Source organism: Petaurus breviceps, unplaced genomic scaffold (genome assembly GCF_028583685.1).
Source record: "Petaurus breviceps papuanus isolate PSGF00001 unplaced genomic scaffold, PetGlider_PUasm1.0 140, whole genome shotgun sequence".
In the NCBI taxonomy this organism is placed as follows: domain Eukaryota; kingdom Metazoa; phylum Chordata; class Mammalia; order Diprotodontia; family Petauridae; genus Petaurus; species Petaurus breviceps.
Genome location: NW_027185698.1, coordinates 35,256,165 through 35,277,996, shown reverse-complemented (window position 1 = coordinate 35,277,996; position 21,832 = coordinate 35,256,165). Strand labels below are relative to the sequence as shown.

General features: G+C 37.9%; 1 protein-coding gene across 1 annotated transcript in view; it reads left to right on the top strand.

The window, feature by feature from the left end:
- LOC138147548 (janus kinase and microtubule-interacting protein 1) overlaps positions 1–20,868 on the top strand; it is a 200,392-nt gene extending 179,524 nt beyond the window's left edge. The window contains exons 11-15 of the mRNA XM_069070057.1: positions 6,095–6,223; positions 8,315–8,443; positions 12,235–12,318; positions 17,940–18,002; positions 20,507–20,868. Coding sequence (XP_068926158.1) covers positions 6,095–6,223; positions 8,315–8,443; positions 12,235–12,318; positions 17,940–18,002; positions 20,507–20,680 — 579 coding nt within the window. The 3' untranslated portion in view covers positions 20,681–20,868. The remainder of the gene's footprint in view (positions 1–6,094; positions 6,224–8,314; positions 8,444–12,234; positions 12,319–17,939; positions 18,003–20,506) is intronic.
- Positions 20,869–21,832: the final 964 nt, after the last annotated feature.

The window sequence follows — 21,832 nt, the reverse complement described above, 5'->3', positions numbered from 1 at the left end:
ACTTGATGATCTCCTGGCCCCTTCTGTCTTTAAATCTGTGATGCTAGTGCATTGTGTTAAGTGCTGGAGATAGAAAGAAAAAAAATGGGAAAAAAGTCTCTGCTCTCAAGGAATTTATATTCTATTCTGGGAGACAATAAATTCACATACTAGCATGTATTGTCAATACAAAATCCATACAATGTAATTTAAAGAGGGAGGAAACTAGCAGTTGTTGGGGGCTGTGAGTAGAAGATGATGCTTGAACTGAGACTTAAAGAGTCTATGAGTAGGGAGTGTAGGGGTCATGCTTTCCTGGCATGATAGAGAACTGGGTTTCTCCATAGTACTGTCGATCTTAAACTAGAACTTTAACATGTTAATACTGGGAGATCTCAAGGCATAGAATTTTAGAGTAAGAATTGACCTTGAAGCATGGAATGTGGGCTATGGCAGAATGGAACATAAAATGATTATATAACACACTCTTTGAGAGACAGAAGGGATCTTAGGATATAGAATGGCAGATCTGGTAGGGACCCGGGATCACAGAGTCATAGTTTTGGAAGGGCCATTAGAGGCTATCTGATATTATACCCTCATCTTACACATAAGATTAGGCTCAGAGGAAAGGTCTTACAGCTAAATAGTGGCATTACTGGAGTGGGAACCCAGACCCTTGACTCCCTAGTCAGTGCATTTTCCATTTTACCTTTTGGACTGCTGTTTAATGTTTTATCATTTTGAAGACAGAAGCATCCCCACTTAGTTGTGGAATAATCAGTCATGTTTCAGAAGCATTATAAATGGTTTAGCATTTACTTATTAAGCATTTCCATTCTGGATAAATACTAAGTGCTATGTGAAACCTAATGTTAGATCTTAAGTCCTCAATTCAGAAGACAAGGTTGGAAATACATAGAGTCCTTGACCAGGAATGTTTGATTTCCTTGTATTTGGGAACTTCAGCTAGTTCAAGATGGGCCTCTTGGAAAAAGGAGTGAAATTGAGACTGTTGCAGATTTTGAAGAAGATTAACAGAAAGATATTGGCTTATAAGGATAGTGGAATATACTAGAGATACTATATTGCCAACCACAATATCATAGAACAAAGCTACAATCAATAATGAATACATCGGTAACTAGTCCATTTTTGTCCAAACCATTCATTTTTTTTCAGATGAGTAAACTATGACTCAGGGATGTTGATTGATTTTCCCAAGGTCACACAGGGTAGTAAACATCAAAAGCAGGATTTGAACTGAGAACCCAGTGGCCAAATGGTTCCTTGTCTGGGGGTATTATAATACCCCTAGACATTATAATAGTATTTTATTTTTCTCACAATCACATGTCAAGATAATTTTTAGCATTCATTTTTACAAGATTTTACATTCCAGATTTTCTCCCTCCCTTCTTTCCTCCTCTACCCTCTTCCTAAAATGGTAGACAATTTGATATGTTATGCATGTATATCACGTAAAACATATTTCCATATTAGTCACAGTTGTGAAAGAAGAAACAGATCAAAAGGGAAAAAACATGAAAAATGATAAAGTAAGTGAAAAAAATATGCTTTGGTCCACATCCAGAGTCCATCAATTCTTTATCTGGATCTGGATAGCATTTTCCTTTGTAAGTCCTTTGTACTTGTCTTGGATCATTGCGTTGCTGAGAAAAGATGAGTCATTTATAGTTGATCATCACACAATGTTGCTGATACTGTGTACAATGATTTTGTGGCTCTGTGTACATCTTTCTAGATTTTTCCAAAATCTGCCTGGTCATCATTTCTTATTGCATAAGTATTCAATTCAACAGTTTGTTTAGCCATTCCCCAATTGATGGGCATTCCCTCAATTTCCAATATTTTTACCACCACAAAAAGGGTATAAATATTTTTGCACGTGTTGATCTTTTCCCCCCTCTAATGACCTCTTTGGGATATAGACCTAGTGATGGTATTGCTGGATCAAAGGGTTTGCACAACTTGGTTTTCCTTTGGGCATAGTTTCAAATTACCCTCCTGAAATATTGGATCAGTTCACAACTCCACCACAACAGCACATTAGTGTCCCAATTTTCCCACATCCTTTAGAACATTTGTCATTTTCCATTTTTATCATATTAGCCAATCTGATAGGTCTGAACTAGTAGTACCTCAGAGTTGTTTTAATTTGCATTTCTCTAATCAAATGTGATTTAGAACACTTCTTCATATGCCTATAGATAGCTTTGATTTTTTCTGAAAACTGCCTGTTGGTATCCTTTGACCATTTATCAAATACCAATGGCTTGTATTCTTATAAATTTGATTCAGTACTCTATATATTTTAGAAATGAGGCCTTTGTCAGAGATACTTGCTGTATAGTTTGTTTCCCAGCTTTCTTCTTTCCTTCTAATCTTGTTTGCATTAGTTTTGCTTGTGCAAAAGCTTTTTAATTTAATATAATAAAAATTATCTATTTTACACTTTGTAATTCTCTATCTCTTGTCTGGTCATGAACCCTTAACTCACTTAACTTCTCCTTTAAGAATCTGGATGTTTTATGACTTGATGCATATATGTTTAGTATATTACTTCATTGTCTACCTCTTAGCAAGATATAGTTTCCTTCCTTATCTCTTTTAATTCGTTCTATTTTTTTTGAATGAGATCAGGATTACTACCTGCTTTTTTAAAAACTTCAGCTAAATCATAATAAATTCTGCTCGAGCCCTTTACTTTTACTCTGTGTGTCATTCTGCTTGAAGTATGTTTTTGTAAACAACATATTGTAGGATTTTGGTTTTTGATCCAGTCTGCTATCTGCTTCCATTTTATGGGAGAGTTCTTCCCATTTCCATTCCCGGTTGTGATTACTGCCTTTTTTGTCCTCTTGTTTTCATCATTTCCCTCCATGACAGTATTTGGTTTCTGTCTGTGGCCTTCCCCCAGTCCTCCCTCTCTTCTATCACTCCACTCCCCCCCCCCCTTACTTGATCTCCTCTCCTCCTACTTTCCTGCTGGGTAAGATGTATTTCTATATCCAGCTGATTGTGATATTATTCCTTCTCTGAGCCAACACTGATGAGGGTAAGATTCAAGCAGTGCCATTGCCCCGCCTCCCACCTTTCCCTCCATTGTGATAGGTTGTGGTGCGTCTTCAGGTGAATAATTCACCTCATTCTGCCTCTCCTTTTCTTCTGTGCTCAGTATGCTCCTCTTTCTCATTCCTTTTATGCTATTCCCTCAAATTTGCCCTATATGCATGCCCTCTGTCTTTGCACGTTCCTTCTAGTTGTACTATTCATGGTACAGTTTTTAAGAATTACAAGTATCAGCTTCCCATGTAGAAATGTAAACAGTTCAGATCCGCTGAATCCCTTATGTTTTTTTTTTTCTCCTTTTTAGGCTGCTCTTGGGTCTTGATATTAGAGATCAAATTTTTGTTCAATTCTGGTCTCCTTGTGAAAGCTTGAAGTCCTTCTGTTTTGTTGAATGACCATTTTCCCCCCCTTGAGTATTATGCTTAATTTCACTGGGTAGGTGATTCTTGGTTGCAAGCCTAGCTCCTTTGCCTTCTGGAATATCATGTTTCATGACCTTCATCCTTTAATGTTACAGCTACTAAGTCCTGTGTAATCCTGATTGTGGCTTCCCAATATTTGAATTGTTTCTTTCTGGCTGCTTGTAGTATTTTCCCCTTGTCCTGATAGATCTGAGATTTGGCTATAATGATCCTTGGAGTTTTTATTTTGGGATCTCTTTCCTGAGGTGATTGGTGGATTCTTTCAATGTCTATTTTGCTCTCTGGTTCCAGAATATCAGGGCAGTTTTCTTTGATAATTTCTTGAAAGATATCTGGCTTCTGGAGGTTGCCTGTTTGCCCAGTTATACTGAAGCATGTGGCAGTTCTTCTAGCTGGAGTTTGCCCACCCCCCTGGCCATGCTGAGGCATATGACGCTTGCCTGCTCCACCACACTGGGGCTCAAGACCTCCCAGTGGTTTTTTGAGGTGGGACTTGCTTCTGGTTTGCTGGGATGCTTCCTGTCCTGGCCAGCACTCCCCTTCTACCTGAGTGAGACAGACCTTTTCTGCCTAAGTTTCTTGGGTTATAAGATTGTTTCAGACCATCTTTTGGCTGGTTCTGCTGTTTCAGGATTTGTTTTGTGGTGCTGTTTATGGCTGTTTGGAGGTGAATAGGGGAAAGTTACAGCAATTTACTGCTTACTCTGCCATGTGGGCTCCCAGAAGTCACTGCCTGGACTATTAGAGAGGACATCATGCTCCCTTTTAGGCTGATCTCTGAGCTCTCTTCCAATTCAGATTTTGTGCTTTTGTTAATATTATTGATCAGATATATTTATTTTTCTCTAGCTTGTACTTGAATAATGATTCAAGGTTTAAATGGAGCTAGAGACAGAAGAAAATAATCTTTGGTAATTTAGAAGCTACCTGAAATGATCTTTATCTCAGGCTTTCCATATTTTTTAAATTTTGAGGAAGTCACTTAAATCTCATGCCTTAGTTGTCTGTAAAGTAGGCTAATAATGCTGATTAATAATATCACTTATGAAATGCACTTTTGGGGGCCATGAGGGAAGCTCATCATTAGATGTTTGGACACCAAGGGTTTTTTCTTTGGATTCAGCAAGCCATGAAGGCCATCTACTAACATATAAAATGATTAGGAAGCGTAAGGATCACGGATCCTTAAAATATTCCAACAAGAGGACTTAAAAGGGTTTTAATAATATTCACTAGTGTTTATATGGTGCTTTAAGTTTTGCAAAGTGCTTTACATTTTATCTCATTTGATCCTTACTAAACCTCTTTGAGATAATTGTTCTTATCTCCATTTTACTTATGAGGAAACTGAGACTCAAAGAGATGCAGTGACTTGTCTAGACAACAAGTGTCTGAGGCAGATACTGAACTCAAGTCATTCTGCCTCCATGGCTAACACTGGTGCAGCTGAGTGCTCTCAAAAGGCTTAGCAGAGGCACAGCAGGACCTGGAAGGATCAGTAATATGGTAGTAGACAGTTTGTGGAAACAGGGCAAGTAGAATATGTTCAGCAAACAAAAATAGCTTTTTCAGTATAAGAAATATGTCTGATGCTTGTTCCTTGTCTGAAAATAGAATAAAGATTACAGTATTTATACTCCTTTAGCCTAGGTGGTAGAGCAGATGTAGTACTGGGCGTGGGTCAGGAAGTTGCTTTTTTCTTGAGTCACTTCAGCCGTGTCCAACTCTCTGTGACCCCATTTTGGGGTTTTCTTGGCAGAGATACTAGAATTGTTTCTTATTTCATTCTCCAGCTCATTTAAAAATAAGGAAACAGAGGCAAATGGGGTTAAGTGACTTGTTCAGGGTCACACAGCTAGCTCCAGACATTTGCTAATTGTTATATACCAGGAAGCCATTTATCCTCTGTCTGCCTTAGTTTCCTCATGTATGGAATGGGGATGACAATAATAGCACTTACCTCCCGGGGTTGTTGTGAAGAGCAAATAGAAGTTTGCTCCAAATAAGAGGGAGCCTACCCAGATTTTAAGGTGTTGGAGATCAAAACCTTAGTCCATACAGTGAAGTCTGATGATAGTGCTAGGTGACCTTTTATCATAATAATACAAAGAGACATTTGGCCTGTGGCTCCATTAGTATTAGTGAATTTCCAGAGAGGGAATGTGGAGAATGTCAGTACCTTCTCTGAGATTAACCCTAGAGAATTGTGTGGAAGCACCAAGGGCTTAATTGACTTGTTCTGTATCACAGCCAACATGTGTTGGGGTGGGACTTGAACACAGATCTTCTGGACCTCCAGGCAAACTGTCTATCACCTATGCCAGGACAGGACACTTTTGCATAGCACTTTAAGGTTTACAAAAGGCCCTTCCTTGTCAAGTACTTATGAAGTGAATAGTATACACATTCTTATCCATTTTTGCAGAAGTGGGAGCTAATGCACCTGGAGGTTAAATGCTGTGCCCACAATCCTACAGCTTATCCTTGTCTAAGTGACATTCAAATCTATGCCTTCTAGTTCTAAGGCCAGCACCCCTCATCTTTGCTACCTCTCCTGGGCAGTACTTTGTTAATAAGAAAGTACTATCTTAATTTTGCAGAAGCATGTTGTGGAGACATTTTTTGGATTTGATGAAGAATCTGTTGACTCAGAAACATTATCTGAAACCTCTTATAATACAGATAGGACAGATAGGACACCAGCAACGCCAGAGGAAGACCTGGATGATGTAAGTATTCTCTCTGTCTCTCTCTCTGTCTTTCTCTCTCCCTTGCTCCCTCCCCCTTTCTCCCTCTCTCCCCCTTAGCTCTCTATTTCCTTATCCCTGAGTTCAATCAAGGGAACGACTCGTTCCTATTTCTTAATGTTGCCATTAAAAAAGTCTTTCTTCTCCTGCTACAAGATTTAAATGCACAACAGCTAGCTACCAATTTACTTCATTGAAAAGTCCTCACTGCTCACTGAGGGGTTTTGTTTGTTTGTTTTGATAATTGAGTGCTTAATCCTTTAAAATAAAGCATTTCCATTTTGTGGATTATTAAATAATCCAAATTGTTTGTGCAGTGAGGGCGATGTTTGGAGAATGTAGAATACTTAGCTTGATGTGTTTGCTTATCCCTATGATATATACTGCTGGGGAGGCTAAAGCAGGTAGTTTGAGAGTCTGAGATGCAGTCCACACTAAACTGGGGATTAATTTATGGAGAGACGCTGGGAGTGGAGGGCCACCAGGTTGCCTAAAATGAGGCAAACCAGTCCATGTCAAAGAAACAGAACAGGTTAAATCTTCTACTCTGATCAGTATCAGGATTGGGTCCCATGCATGACTAGCCTGGGTGAGACAGGGAGATTCAATCTTTTTTTTTTTTAACTGGGGGACAGTGTCTTAGCATGTATTTCCAAGACTTTCGGAAGCTACAGTAGATAAAGTAAGATTTACTTCTTTAATTTGAGTTTTCTCTTTTACCTTGGCACTTAACATTAAACTACAGATCTCCTTCCCCACTCTGATACACAAACTACAGTAGTTGAGAAACAATAATAACTCACCATTTTCTGGTGCTTTAAAGATTGAAGAACCTATTCTCCAAAAGAGAATTATGGGCAGGGGTGGCTAGGTGGCACAGTGAATAGAGCACTGTCCCTGGAGTCAGGAGGACCTGAGTTCAAATCCTGCGTCAGACACTTTACACTTACTAGCTATGTGACCTTTGGCAAGTCACTTAACCCCAACTGCCCCTCTAAAAAAAAATAACAATGCTAATGGTAATGATTGTAGTTGTTCATTCATGTCTAATTCTACATGGCCCCATGGAGTTTTCTTAGCAAAGATACTAGAGTGGTTTGTCATTTCTTTTTCCAGTGTGTGCCTTTTTTTTTACAGATGAGTAACTGAGGCAGATGGGGTTAAGTGACTTATCCAGAGTCAAATAGCTAGTATGTATCTAAGGCTGGATTTGAATTCAGATCTTCCTGACTCTAGGCCCAGTGCTCTATCCACCATGCCACTTAGCTGCCACCAACAATAATGATATCTAGCATTTATTAAATGTTTACAAAGAGCTTTACAAATATCTCATTCAATCCTCAAAACTCTGGGAGGTTGGTACTATTACTACCCACATTTAATAGTTGAGGAAGCTGAGGCTAACAGCAGTTAAAGGTTTTGCCCAGAGTCTCCTGATCACAGGTCCAGGGCACCTCTGTTATGCCAGGAGGCCTCTCAGAGAATGTTCCCCACAGTAACCTTGTAGCATAAGTAGCACCACCTTCATTTTACTTTAATGGAGAAAACTGAGAAGCAGAAACACGAAGCACATTGCTCAAACTTGCATAAGGGGTCAGGGGTCAGACGTTAGGGGTCAAAAGTCAGGATTCTCACCCAGGGCTCCTGACTTGAAAGTGTAACACCTAAGTATCCAAGTTATCATCTGCTAACAAGTAGCTTATTAAAGCAAGTCTCTCCCACTTAAAATGGTGGATTTTCCTCATTGCACGGAGCTTTGAACCTCCTATACATAGAGAAAGGGAATGTATCTACCAGTGTTTCTGTAAGGCTTCTTAAAGACTTCCCTGTGGGAGGTACCAAAAGGTAGGTTATGTGTGACTGGAATTTTACTTATGTCTAAGCGAATGCTGACATTTGCAGCCAAACTAGATGATAGGTCCATGTGATTAGAAATGAAAGCATGAAAGCTATCTCATAGGTCCTCCAGGCCAACCTCTATCCCATTTTATAGAAGAGAAAACAAAGGCCTATGGAGGTTGTTAATACTATGTAACACTTTCTTCTTCCCCTTTCCCTTTTTGTTATTTTAAGACCACAACCAGAGAAGAGGCTGACTTAAGGTTTTGTCAGCTGACTAGAGAGTACCAGGCTTTGCAGAGAGCCTATGCTTTGCTTCAGGAACAAGTGGGTGGAACCCTGGATGCGGAGAGAGAAGCCAGGGTAAGTAGGGATGTGTTTTGTGACAGTTGGATCATGGACGGCCATGAAGGTAAATGGGGATTTTCAGGTGAATGGGATATCCTGCTGTGAGTGACTTTCTACATTTATCCAACACACATTTAAAAACACTTACCATGTATGGAGCCCTGTGTTGGTTTGTGGGTGGTGGCAATGTTAAAATAAGAAATTGATCTGGTTCCAATGGAACTTAAATTCTAATATCTTCATAATCTTGAGGGTGTTGATGGTGGTTATAAAGAGGACATGAAAAGATTTTAGGATGTTAAAACTGGAACCTTTTAAAGATCATCTGATTTCTTAGATGAGAAAACTAACATCCAGAGCAAAGTGACTTGTACCAGATTAGAAGGACAATTGATGTCCGATTCAAAGTTAGGTCTTCAGTCTCCAGAGCTAGAGTTCCTTCTACCAGAAGACTCATATCACAAGATGGCCTTTAATCTTTAATACATCTAAAGTGCTTTGTAAACCTTAAAGCATTGTAGAAATAATATCTATTGTCTTTACTATTGTTACTTAACCTTGAAATAATTTAGAATATATATAATTGATTTAAAAATTTCCCCAACATTGAGAGTAATATGAGAATCTTATATGTATATAACTAACATATAAAATAATTGATCATTTAAATGCCTATTATGTCATAAACGTGTGAATCCTACATGATGTTTATTTGTTAAAAAAAAAATTCCAGAACTGCAAAAAGATCATGTGAAATAAAATGAAGTTTTAGCATTGAAAGGGACATTATATCACACCTAGTTCAAACTCCTATCCAAAGTGCTTTCTGTAACATTCCTGAAAGATGGTTGTTAACCCTCTCTGATTGAGTATCACAGGCCGTGGGGTCTTTGGTACATATTGTGTCCTGTTATTAAACAATTAATTTCATTTCAATAACCATTAAGTACTATTGCTGAAAGTTCTTTGTGATACTGATGTCTGCTTCTACTCACTGAGCCTAGGTCTCCCCTCAAAAGCAACCAAAATCAAGTCTACTTCCTCTGATAGTCCCTCAAATATCTGTTGTCTCATCATGTGTCCCTGAACACTATTTTCCTCTTGAGGCAAATTGTCCTAGCTCCTTGTACGCCTTGTTTTTCATATTCCTCACCATCCTGGTATCCCTTATGTGGACATATTCCAATTTATTAACATCCATTTTAAGATGAGGTCCATAATTACTTGGTTTTCCACATCTGAATACAGCATGCTATCTGAGATAAAGAGATCACCTAGACCAGGAATTCTTCAATGTGTCATAGACCCCTTTGACTGTCTAGTGAAGCCAGTGGAGCCCTTCTAGGAATAATGCTTTGAAATAACTGAAGAAAATCCTGAATTTCAGTTAGACATTAGTAAAAATGTAGATGTATTGTTTTTCCAATCCAACTTCATTGATCCCACAGTGGGGAGAGAACATCCTTAAGTAGTGAAGACCTGAGTTAAATCCTGCCTCAGATACTTACTAGCTACATGACCTGGGAAAGTAACTTAGCCTCTGTTTGACTCAATTTTCTCAAGTGAAAAATGGGGATATTGATAGTGCCCACTTCCCAGATTTATTGTGAAGATTAAATGAGGTATCTGTAAAGAGCGTAACGCAGTCTGTGGTACATAGTAAATGTTAGTTATTATTATTTACCTCCTTTGTAAAGAATGAAGAGAAATAAGATTAGTAATAATAATGAAGAATACGATAATAATGGCAATATCTGCCATTTTATAGTGCTTTAAGTTTTGCGCATCACTTTGCACACATTATCACATTTGACTTGAACAACTCTGATGGAAATCAGATAATACTACACACACATACATATATGTATATCTAAAATATGCCTTGCAAAACTTAAAACACGGAATGAATGGTGGCTATTATTATTATTCCTATTAAATGTGTATACAGATTCAAGAGAGGTCAAATGACTTTTAGGGAATGGGAGTTTCATGAGTATATGCCATGTTCATTAGTCAGCATCATCGAGTCTCTGAAGCAGTATTTAAACCTAAATATTTAAAGCAGCATTTAAACCTAGCTCTTCCCAATTCCAAGTTAAGCCTGAGGCAGTCTCTTTCCTGATGGAATTTATTATCTAATAATTATCCTTATGAAGGCTCCAGGATGCCTAGAGTAGTGCTTTACTTTTTATAAGGCACACTTCTCAAAGTATCCCATTACGCAGATATTGCAGGGATCACCTCTATTTTCTAGGGGATGTAACTGAAGCTTAGAGAGTTTGCAGTGTGCCCAAGATCACATAGCTGACAAGCCACAGGGTCAGGACTGGAACTGAGGTCTCTTCACCTCATGTGCATGTTCATTTTCATGACACTATACCCTTATATGTTCAAACTAAAAATCGAAAAGCTTTTGGAATTGACAAAAATCCAAAAGGATCATCTGTGGTCTGGATGGCAATTTTCTTTCTGATTACTATCATTTGTTCTTTAACCATATTAAATGTACATTTGGAACTTATGCTGTGACGCTGCCTTAATTATTTCATGTTTTGTTCGCTCAATAACTAAATCTCCTCTAGTGGCATTTGAGATACATCTGTTTTGTACTCAATTATCTCCTTTACCATATGGTCCTATAGGGAGGTCTTTGTTAATATATCTTGAATATCCAAGCTTTGTTCAGTCAAGTATATGGGAATATTTTCATTGAAGAAGAGACCTCTTACATCATCTAATCTAGCTCTTATCAGAATAGGAATCCCGTTTACAACGTTCCTAATAAATTTAGCTTAGACACAGTCCCTGCCTTCATAGCGCTTATAGTCTAGTAAAGGGATAAGACACTGACACAGACATCTCTAATATACAGGGTTCCATGATTAGAACATTAAAGAGGAGCTTTCACCAGATGATTGCCTAGATTTAGTATATACCATATTCATTAGTCACCATCAGGCAGACAGACAGACAGACAGACAGACAGGCAGACCGACAGACAGATAGATAGATAGATAGATAGATAGATGATAGATAGATAGATAGATAGATAGATAGATAGATAGATAGAGCGAGCCTTTATTAAGTGCTGAGTATTGGGTAAGTAAGTACAAGCAAGCAAGATTATCCCTGTGCTTGAAGAACTTACATTATAACAGGAGAAGAAAACACATAGAGGGGAGTTGAACAAAGATGGGGAAGGGAGAAGGTACTTATTTTTATGGGTAGGGACATGATGTGGAGATGGTTTCCATTCTAGGAACCTCAGTGTAGGCCTGAGCCCCACCAAGATAAGGGTGAAATCTTACCTTTCAAATGAGATGTGGAAGACTATTAAAAATACAAAACAAAGAAATCTTGCAAATGCAAGAGGATGAATATTTATATCTATGTTTTGTCTCTATAAATGCAGGAGAATAAATATTTATCTATATAACAAGTAGGGCAGAAAAAGGTTCGGGGGACATAATAGATCACCAATTAAACTTTAGTCGTTGTTGTGGAAATGAAGAAGTCTAATAATGCTCATTTATCAGATTAATTTGGATTATTTTATATCCTAAAATAAAAAATATTATCTTTCTTAGTGGGGTTACTCATAATGGAGGACAGAAGGAAATATTAAATATTGGTAAAGTTGATATAAATTTGACCTGTAAATGAACCAATTTGCAACACTATTTTGATACTTTACCTACATTAAAAAAACACAACATATCAACCTCTTGCTTTTATATACAGTCTTCCTGCTCTGATTTGCTTCATGTTAATGGGACTATTCATCATGTTCTGTTTTGTTATTCCAGACTCGTGAGCAGCTACAAGCTGATCTAATTAGGTGTCAAGCAAAAATTGAAGATTTGGAGAAGTCACTAATTGAGAAAGGACAGGTAAAAAGTTGTGTGTGTGTGTGTGTGTATGTGTGTTTCTCTGTTTTGCATTTTCCTCATATTTCAAAAATACTCATAACTACCTGGTAAAATGGTATTATTGATATGGTTTAGTATTAATTTAATATACATAATCATAGAATCAGAAAGTTGGAAGGGACCACAGCAGTTATCTGGTCTAACTTAATACAAAAAAGAATCCTTATTATACCATACACAATAAGCAGTCATCTAGTCTTGGCTCAAAGACCTCTGTGGATAAGGAGCCTGCAATCATTCAAGGCTGCCCACTTTTAGACAGCTCTAATTTTTAGGAATTTTGTCTATGAAATCAAGCCCAAATTGGCCTTTTCTGTGATTTCTACCCATTGCTCTTGGCTTTGTCCCCTGAAGCCAAACAGAACTAACTAAATCCTTCCTACATGTGACAGCCCTTCAGTTCCTTTACTGGTACTTTGCAAAACCTTAAAGAACAATATGAATTCTTGTCATGATGATGATGATGATGATGATTTCCTGAGCACAGTTATGATGTCCCTCCTGAATCTTCTCTTCTCCAGACTAAACATTATAATTTCCTTCAAAATATCCCTATATTGCATTGACTCAACACCCTTCACCATCTCAGTTGTGTTCTTCCCACTCTCCAACTTTTCAACACCCTTCTTAAACTATGGTGCCCAGCACTAAACACAGTAGTCCAGAAAAGGTCTGACAGGAGTATGTTGCAATGGAACTCTCACCTCCTTCTTTATGGAAGCTCTGGTACTTTTAATGAATCCCAAGATGGTGTTTGCTTTTTTGGTCACCACATCACACTGTTGCCTCTGATTGCAGTCCATTGCAATTCCAAGATCTTTATTTTAGAACAATTGTTTTAAAACCTTCCCCATCTTGTATTTATGATGTTGATTTTTTTTGGTATTCAAGTTTAAGACTTTATATTTATCCCTATCAAATTTAATCTTATTAGGTTTAATTAAGTGTTTAAGACTTTCAAGATCTTTTTGGTTCCTGACCGAAATCTAGGGGGTTAGCTATCTTTTCTTCCAGTTTTGTGTCATTTGCTTATTATAGGAACATGCCATCTATGTCTTTTATCCGAGTCACTGATAAAAACGTTAAGAACACAGATTCATGGGGTACTCCACTGGATACTTCCTGTTGCATTGATCTTTGGATATTAAGAATTATTCTTTGAGTCTAGCCATCCATGCAGCTCTGCATCCATTTATTGTATGGATGTATCCATATAATACTCTGTATCCATATTATCTATATTTCTCCATCTTTCCCCCAAGAACTATTAGGAGATGCTTTGTCAAAAGCCTTGCTAAAATCTAGGTCAGCCACATCCATAGCAATTCCCTCATGTACTAAATTTATCCTGTCAAAAAAGGGGGAGGGAGTGACGTTAGTGTAGTATGATTTGATGAGTCTGTGATAGCTGATTCTAATCACTGTTTTCCTTTCTATCTCATCACCGATACAGCACAATGTGTAGCACATAGTAGGTACTTAATAAATGTTTATTGATTAATTAATGTTTCTTTCTAGAATTTTCACAGTAATTGAAGTCAAGTTCACTGGATTTGTAGGTTTACAGATTTTCTTCTCTTTCATTTTTGAACATTGGGACACATTTAACTTCTCCAGTTTTGTACGTTTCATTTGTCTTCCAGAGTCTATCAAATATCACTAATAGTGGCTAAGCAAACATATCTGTTCGTTCCTTCATGTCATGACTAAATGTGTGTTCGTCAAGAGGTCTTTTACTATTTCTTTACTTTAGGATCAACTCTGTGGTAGTCATTTTTGTTCCCCCCCCCACCCAGCTTTAAGGTAATTCTTCTTTTCAGAGGAAACAAAAATAAAGATTGTCTCTTCCTTTTTTCGTCATCCCATCTGCATCAAATAATCTGTTGCTTCCTTGATCCTCCCCTTTTTCCAATATAAATTTTTTTGTTTTGTTTTCCTTGGCTTCCCTCACCTGCCTCAGCTCATTCTGAGATTTAGCATTCCCAATACTATCTCTTTTTTTCTACTTTTTTTCTTTGCTTAGTATTCTGTTATATTCTTGCTTCCATCATCTGTACATTAATATTTTTTGAATCTAAGACGATTATTATATCCTTTTTGCCTTTACATTGGTCTTCTCCGGCAAATCCCATTTTTCTTCCTCACTGGAATTGTTTTCTTTGTGTCTATAAAATTTTGTTTCTGATAATCTCTCTTCCTCCCTCAGTTGGCTTCCACCAAATCATTTTCATCCATTGAATCCTGCTCATCTTTCCTTTGAGTCCTTGAAATTTGCTGTCCCAGAATCCAGGATGTGTGTAATGCCCACATTTCCTTTCCTCAATCACAAAATCTAGGATAGAGTTAGCATTTTCCTTGAAGACTTTCTATAAAACTAACCAGTTGTTACTTGTTAGTGAGAACAAGATAGAGAATTTCCCGTTAAGTATTTTGTTAGAGAATAATAGAACCAGATTTAGAGTGAGAAAGGGCCTCAAGTGTGCCATCTTTTACAACCCTCTCATTTTACATATGTGGAAACTAATGCCCAAAGTGATAAAATTATTGTCCAGAATCACACAGGCAGTAAATTTCAGAAGCATGATTTGAACCCAGGTCTTCTGACTTTAGAACCAGCATTCTTTTTCACTATGCCAGATGAGAAAGCACAGCTGGTTGTATCTACCAATGGATAAAGCACTCTCATGGCAAGAATCTTCTTGTGCTCCTAGACAAAACCTTTCCCTCCTCTGGGTTTCAGGCTCCCCCACTATAAAAGGAATTGGTGGTTGCTAAGATTCCTTCTAGCTCTTATGTTTTGTGATTATGCACTATTAAAAAATTCTTATATCAGGTCTGGTTGAAAGCATGTAGTTTCTTTGCATATAATTTGTTTTGAAATTTTTCTAGTGTTCCACTATCATTTTCCTTTCTTTATTTACCAATTGGATAGATGTACAAGGCCTTCTCACAAGAAAGGCTGTGATCAACTCAAGGGATTGTGGAAGTGAATCTTGTTAACTAAAAGTAAACAAATTTTTAAAAATAATAAAAAATAAAGGCAGTGACCAAATATTTTAAATTTAGATTTGAAAGAAAAAATAGGAATTCTTCATCAAGTAGTATGGACTATGTCTGAGACAGTTAGGTGGCCCAACAGTCAAGGAGACTCTGTTTAAATCTTCCCTCAAATATCTACTAGCTGTATGACCCCAGGTAAATCACTTTAGATCTGTCTATCTCAGTTTCCTCCACTGTAAAATAATGATAAACATCTACTTCCTAGGGTTGGTATGAGAATAAAATGAATTGTGAGAGTGAATAAAATGATGTGTAATGTCCTAGATAGGTGAGATACAAAGATGCGTAAGACATAATACCCAAATTTAAGGTCATTTACAATCTAGGAGGGATGGGATGACCAAAGACCTACACAAATAATTCTGCTATCAAAGTAGGATGAAATAGGTGCCACAAATACCTTGTGAGGAAAAAGAAAGAAATATTCTTTCAGGGGTGTGGGAAGAATCAAAGGAGTTTCCCTGGGGGAAGTGATATTTGATCTGGGCCTTGAAGGATCTGTATGATTTTGATAGAGTTTAAAGGGAAGGGCACTTTAGGTGGGAGTTATGGCATGAGCACAGGCTTGGGGGTGTGAGAATGCAAACCATAGTTAGGGACAAATGTTACGCAGTTTGGTAAGGGCAGTAATGTAAGATAAGGATGGAAAGATGGTTTGGACCTTGAATGCCAGGATCAAGAGCTTGGTTTTGAGCAGATAGGCATTGGACATCTACTGAAGGGTTTTGAATCAGAAAGTCAATAAAGAGGCAGCAGTGATAGGAAGAGCCCTGAACTTGAAGTAAAGAGAATTGGATTTGAATTCCAGCTTTGACACTCCTTTAGCTGTGTGACTTTGGGGAAATTACTTAATGTCTTTGAGCCTCAGTTTTCTCATCTGTAAGGTATGGATAATAATACTTCATATTCTACCAACTTCTGAGAATTGTTTTGAGGAATTATTTATAAATACCAAAGCTCTATTGAAACACCAACTATTGTGGCCAGAGTTACTTCTGATGATATTTCTAGGGTAGAATATTTCTGTTATTAAATTGATATTTCAGAAATTGAGAGTCAATGTTTCCTAGGTTGATTTTAAAGGAATTTTCTGGGTTACAGTGTCTGACGGTTACTTCTAACATTCCTTTACTACCCTTGTAGTATCACTCTTACCTGCCTCCTGGGCCAACTTTGGATAATAGGCAGCTAAATATATGGAATGATTCGAAGGACTAGGATAGTTGGGATATGCTCCAGAACTCACCATTCGGCCAGGTGTGATGCTTCAAAATGAAATCTTGGGAATTATTGTTTTTCATCAATGCTCACTCCTAAAGGTCACCTTTAAAATATAGATTATCAGAGATGTGGCCAGAAATTGGTCATTGTCACCTAAACGAGAAAAGGATCCTGAGGGAACAGGATCTTGGATATAAGTATTTTTTCCCTTTGGAAAGGTGAAGGGACTCAGAAGATGTTGTTCTAAAATTATAATCTCAGTTAGCAGGCAAAAGGTTTTGTTGTGAAGAGCCCTAGGCAGCCAGGAAGCAAGATGAAGATGCTGGTAGTCTGGGACAGCTGATGGGTGATCAAAGATTCAAATTCATCTTTATCCAAATTTGTCATCTTCCAATCATATTCCATCTTCCACACTTCTTGCCATAATTTACCCTCTGGTCTCAAATCCCCACTCAATCATACTATAACCTAAAACTTGTCCCCTTTCTAAGTCATTCTACAGGATGCATAGGAAGAATCTAGGTGAGCAATGGTACAGGAATTGTGCAGTGTGATGATTTAAAACAAGGCATTTGAAAAAAAGAAAGTTTCTCATAATGTTCTAAGGACAAGATGGAAGTTCAGACAACCTAACAGTTGGGTTGAAAAACCAAACCAAAAACGTGAAACAGGAAAGGCAGTGGACCAGTCATGAAATAAGAATGAGGGATGAAGGAAGGACAGCTTGAGTGCTGTATTCATTATCCATTAAATCCTGAATGAACCAGAAGGCCTCCAGATACAGTGGGTAGTTCTTCAGTAGAGCATTTGTGGAAGGCTAGGGATCAGAATTTCATAAGACAGAAGGTATGGATTGTGTCAGTTTGCATCAGGAGAGGTAGTACCTATACTGCTAGAGTCAGAATTAAGAGGTGAACAGAGAGGAGGGAAAGCCCAGAAAAGTGGATTCCCTTTTATAAAAGATTTTTGGAACTTGAACCCCATGTAAGTGCTATTATGTTTATAATTTTTTTTGTATATATTTGATTTCACCATTGAAAGGACCTCCTGGAGAGGAAAGTCCCTTTACTAAACCAAGTCAGCACTGGTTCTGCAAAGTGTGCCCGGGGCACTGAGAGTTTAAGTGGACTTTGGTCAGTCATGTAACCAGTATGTTAGAGAGCCTTGCTCTCCCTGACACTGAGGCTAACTCTGGGTCTGTTATGTCTTATTGTCTTTTACTGTTTTCTATGTAAATTATAATGACATTTGAATAGTTTGTTTAAACAAGGGTGAGCATATTTAATCTTTTTCCCTCTTAGGACTCAAAATGGGTTGAAGAGAAGCAACTGCTAATTAGGACAAACCAAGATCTGTTAGAAAAGGTATGTTTTCAGAATCCTAAATCCATTGAACCAGCTCTATTATTTATAAATGGTTTACTCTGATCGGTAGTGACTAAGGAAACACAAAAAGCAGTGCACAGAGAAATGCAAGGGAGGGAAGGAATCCTTGGGCAAAAGCTGGAAGACTTCAGAGACACCAGTTTCTACAGATGAGAATGAAGGAGTCCTGATGAGATTTTGGAAGCCCTGTCTTCTCTTCTCCGGCTCTGCTCCTCACTTTTTATAGCTAAGTCATTTCCTCTCACTGGGCCTCAGTTTCCTCATTTGTAAAATAATGAGTTGAGTTAGGTGACCTCAATGGTCCTTTCCAGATCTAAATTCTACAAGTTTATAATCTTATTGTGCTTGTCTTCCTTTGCACAGATTTCTCAGACTGCTTTACACCCTTTTTGTTCTTTGTTCTTGGAAAATTGCTGCAATTTCTATGCCCAGCCTTCCCCTAGCCCCTGATCAATGAAAGTGTGATTTCCAATCAGAGGAATTAAAAAAAAATACACTGGGATAATGTGTCAGAAACTTGGTGATTTAAACACATAACAATAGACTCATCTGGAAATTTATTTCCTTCCTCCTTTAAATTGATGGAAGAAGAATTTTCTGTGAATGATAAACTCCAGGAAATATATGGACTGAGAACCATAGTGATATATTAACCTCTTAGGTGATAGGAATCCTATTTAATACAGGTTGGTAATGTCCTTAAAGAAGCATGGACTTTGAGGTGGCTAGGTGATGCAGTGAATAGAGCACCGGTCCTGGAGTCAGTAGGACCTGAGTTCAATTCCAGCCTCCGACACTTAATACTTACTACCTGTGTGACCTTAGGAAAGTCACTTAACCCCAATTACCCTCCCCTTCTCCCTCAAAAAAAAGGCAAAAAAAGAAGCATGGACTTTCTATAAGTTGTAATTTATTCTTAGATAGGCAGGCCTTGGAAATGAAGGCTTCAGTCTTTGGGCCACATATGAAATAACGTAACATTGCAACTTTTTACAGAGTGGAGTTTTAGGTCATAAATAAACCAGAATTCTTTTTTTGAGCTCTAACATGGCGAGAATTCCTTAAAAGACACAGAAAATGAGATGGAGGAATTTAATAAGTTTTTAAAAGGCAGCTTTCATGGAGGATGAAGGATTAACAATAAATCTTCCTGCATATGTGCATGAATTTTATTACTTGCAAGACCTGTGGCTTCATTTTTCTTGTTCTCCCTTGACTACCACAGTTCTCAGACCCTCTGGGCCTTGAATAGACAGCATTTTTGAAATCATAGCTAAAAAAAAAAGGCATCACTTAATGTCCAACCCTCTCTGCTTTGGCAAGTCCTTGGGTAATTGGGCATGTTTATCTTTTATATTTATAGTGGTGAGTTTATCTCTTTAATTCTAGATTATAGAATCATGCATTTTAAATAAAAGCAAGAGAAAGCTCTTACAGAAATTCAGGAAGTTGCTTTCTGAGTGTATAGTTTTGAACATACCCTGCTCAAAGCTATGAGGAGGAAAATCTGTTTCATTAATGAACTTTACCAACTATTTATCTTAATTTCAGACATCCAGCTATTAAATTTCTTTTCAGTACCTCAGCCTCTTGGGGCCTCTAGGCAACACATTGGACAGAGCTATGGGGCAGGAATCGGGTAGACCTTAGTTCAAATCCAGCCACTTACTAGCCGTGTGACCTTGGATAAGATAAGAGTTTCCATCTTCCTCAGTTTCATCATTTGAAAAATGGGAATAATGATAGCTCCCATCTCCCAAGGCTGTGGTGAGGATCAAATAAGATGTTATTTAAAAAGTGCTTAATACAGTGACTGGAGTATAGTAAGTACTTTATGAATGTTTATTCTCTTCCTTCTGCTGTATAATGAGGCTTAGAGGATTGTAGGATCATAGGTTTTTGGATCTGGAAGGTTATATAGTCCAACCCCTCTCATTTCACAGAAGAGGAAACTATGTGCCCTCCACTTCCCCCCTCCCACACAGAGAGATAGCAGTAGGATAGCTGGTATTCTAATCCAAGTCCCCAGACTCTAAATTCAGTATTCTTTGCACTGAAGTTCTACATCCTATGATCCACTCCATGTGAGTTACCCTACCTGTATACTCCCCATTCCTCCTGTGACTACACACCAGTATTTATTTTCCATGAATTAGTCAGGAGCCTCCGCAAGGTTACTTAGTGGCAATAATTCTCCTCATCAAAGCTTGAAGATTATCCCTGCATCCTTACTCTATTTCCTAGCACCTTCTATCTGAGTCAAGTCGACTTGCCTCTTCTGGCTTATTTGATTCCCCGAATCTCCTATTCCCCAACTTAACAAAGGGAGTGAGCTAGCTAATGCTTCCCTTCTGTGGCCTGGGCCCATTTTGTCAGCAGTTATTATTACCCCTCGGGCTTTCATTGTCTCAGAGGAGAAGACATCCAGTGGCCTTGGCTGATTGTAATGCTCGTTAAAACTGATGTCTCATGTTTTCCTTCAGATTTACAGGATGGAAATGGAGACGAGTCAGCTGAAGAATGAGATGCAGGATGCAAAAGACCAGAATGAGCTGTTAGAATTCAGAGTACTAGAACTGGAAGTAAGAGATTCTATCTGTTGTAAACTCTCAAACGGAGCAGAAATTCTGTTTGAACCCAAACTGAAATTCATGTAAAGTTCTCTGCTGTCTAAAGCATGTGTAAAGGGGAAATGTTATACTTTTTTTCTTTCCTCTGTATGTTCAGAATAATTTCACTGCCTTAATATGTTTTGGAGAGAATGCTCATAGAAGTTTCCGAGGATGTAAAAGAGCTAATCTATTTATTGCGTATAGCTTGTTTTGCACTTAATAAAATAATTTGTTTTTGCAATATTTTGCCTTTTTTATTTGTGTTTCATTTCCATAACTACTCCTTTCCTGCATGTATGATCACCTGGTATGCAAACTACAGACTTGGAGAGTAGCACTTTTTCAATTAATAACACACTTTTGGAAGTGATCTTGCATGCAGCGAATATCACATTTTGCAGTGTTAGGCTATGACACCAGCCAGCACCTGAATCTGTACTGTGTTTAATGTCAGTTACAGCCAGTTTGCTATTTGTCTTCACTAATGCAAGGTAAGTAGAGATGCATTAAAAAGGGCTGATTTACTCAGTAGCTCTTCCAAATCGCTGCTGCTTTAGTCAAGTGAATAGAAACCTTGATGGATCCGAAATTGTCAGTTACACCTAAAGCTGCGATGTGCTCATACAAGTGGAGAGGGATGCAATGTGCAGAATACTCAAGCATGGAAGCCATGTTTCTCCTAGACTTTCCCAACAGCCTTGAGAAACAATGTTTGTTTTATCCAGTGTGATAAGTGCCCTTTCTGTTGAATTATATTTGGATGTTCACTCAGGCTGTGTTGCTTTGTGGTACATTGGCACATTCATGTTCACCAGCTTTCACTGGAATGATGCCCTTTTTTCTCTCTGAAAACATCATTATCATCTCTACTACCATCTCTATATATGTTTGCATATTTTCTAAAATACTCATAGTGATGACTTTTCTCTAACATCTTTCAATCAAACCTCTCCTTTCCATCTACTGTTCACCATATTGATGGATACCATCTTGTCATTCCTGCTTCCACTCTGTAGCCTTGATTCCTGTCACAATTATGGTTTTCCCATCCTTTAACATCTTTTCTTTTACGCTGTCATGGAATGTGTCCCGATATTATTGTTGAGTATTAAATTTTAATGTGTCACTTGGCTACTTTGGACACAGATTAAATTATGCACTTATTTTAATTAAGAAAACCTCCATTGAAAATAAAAG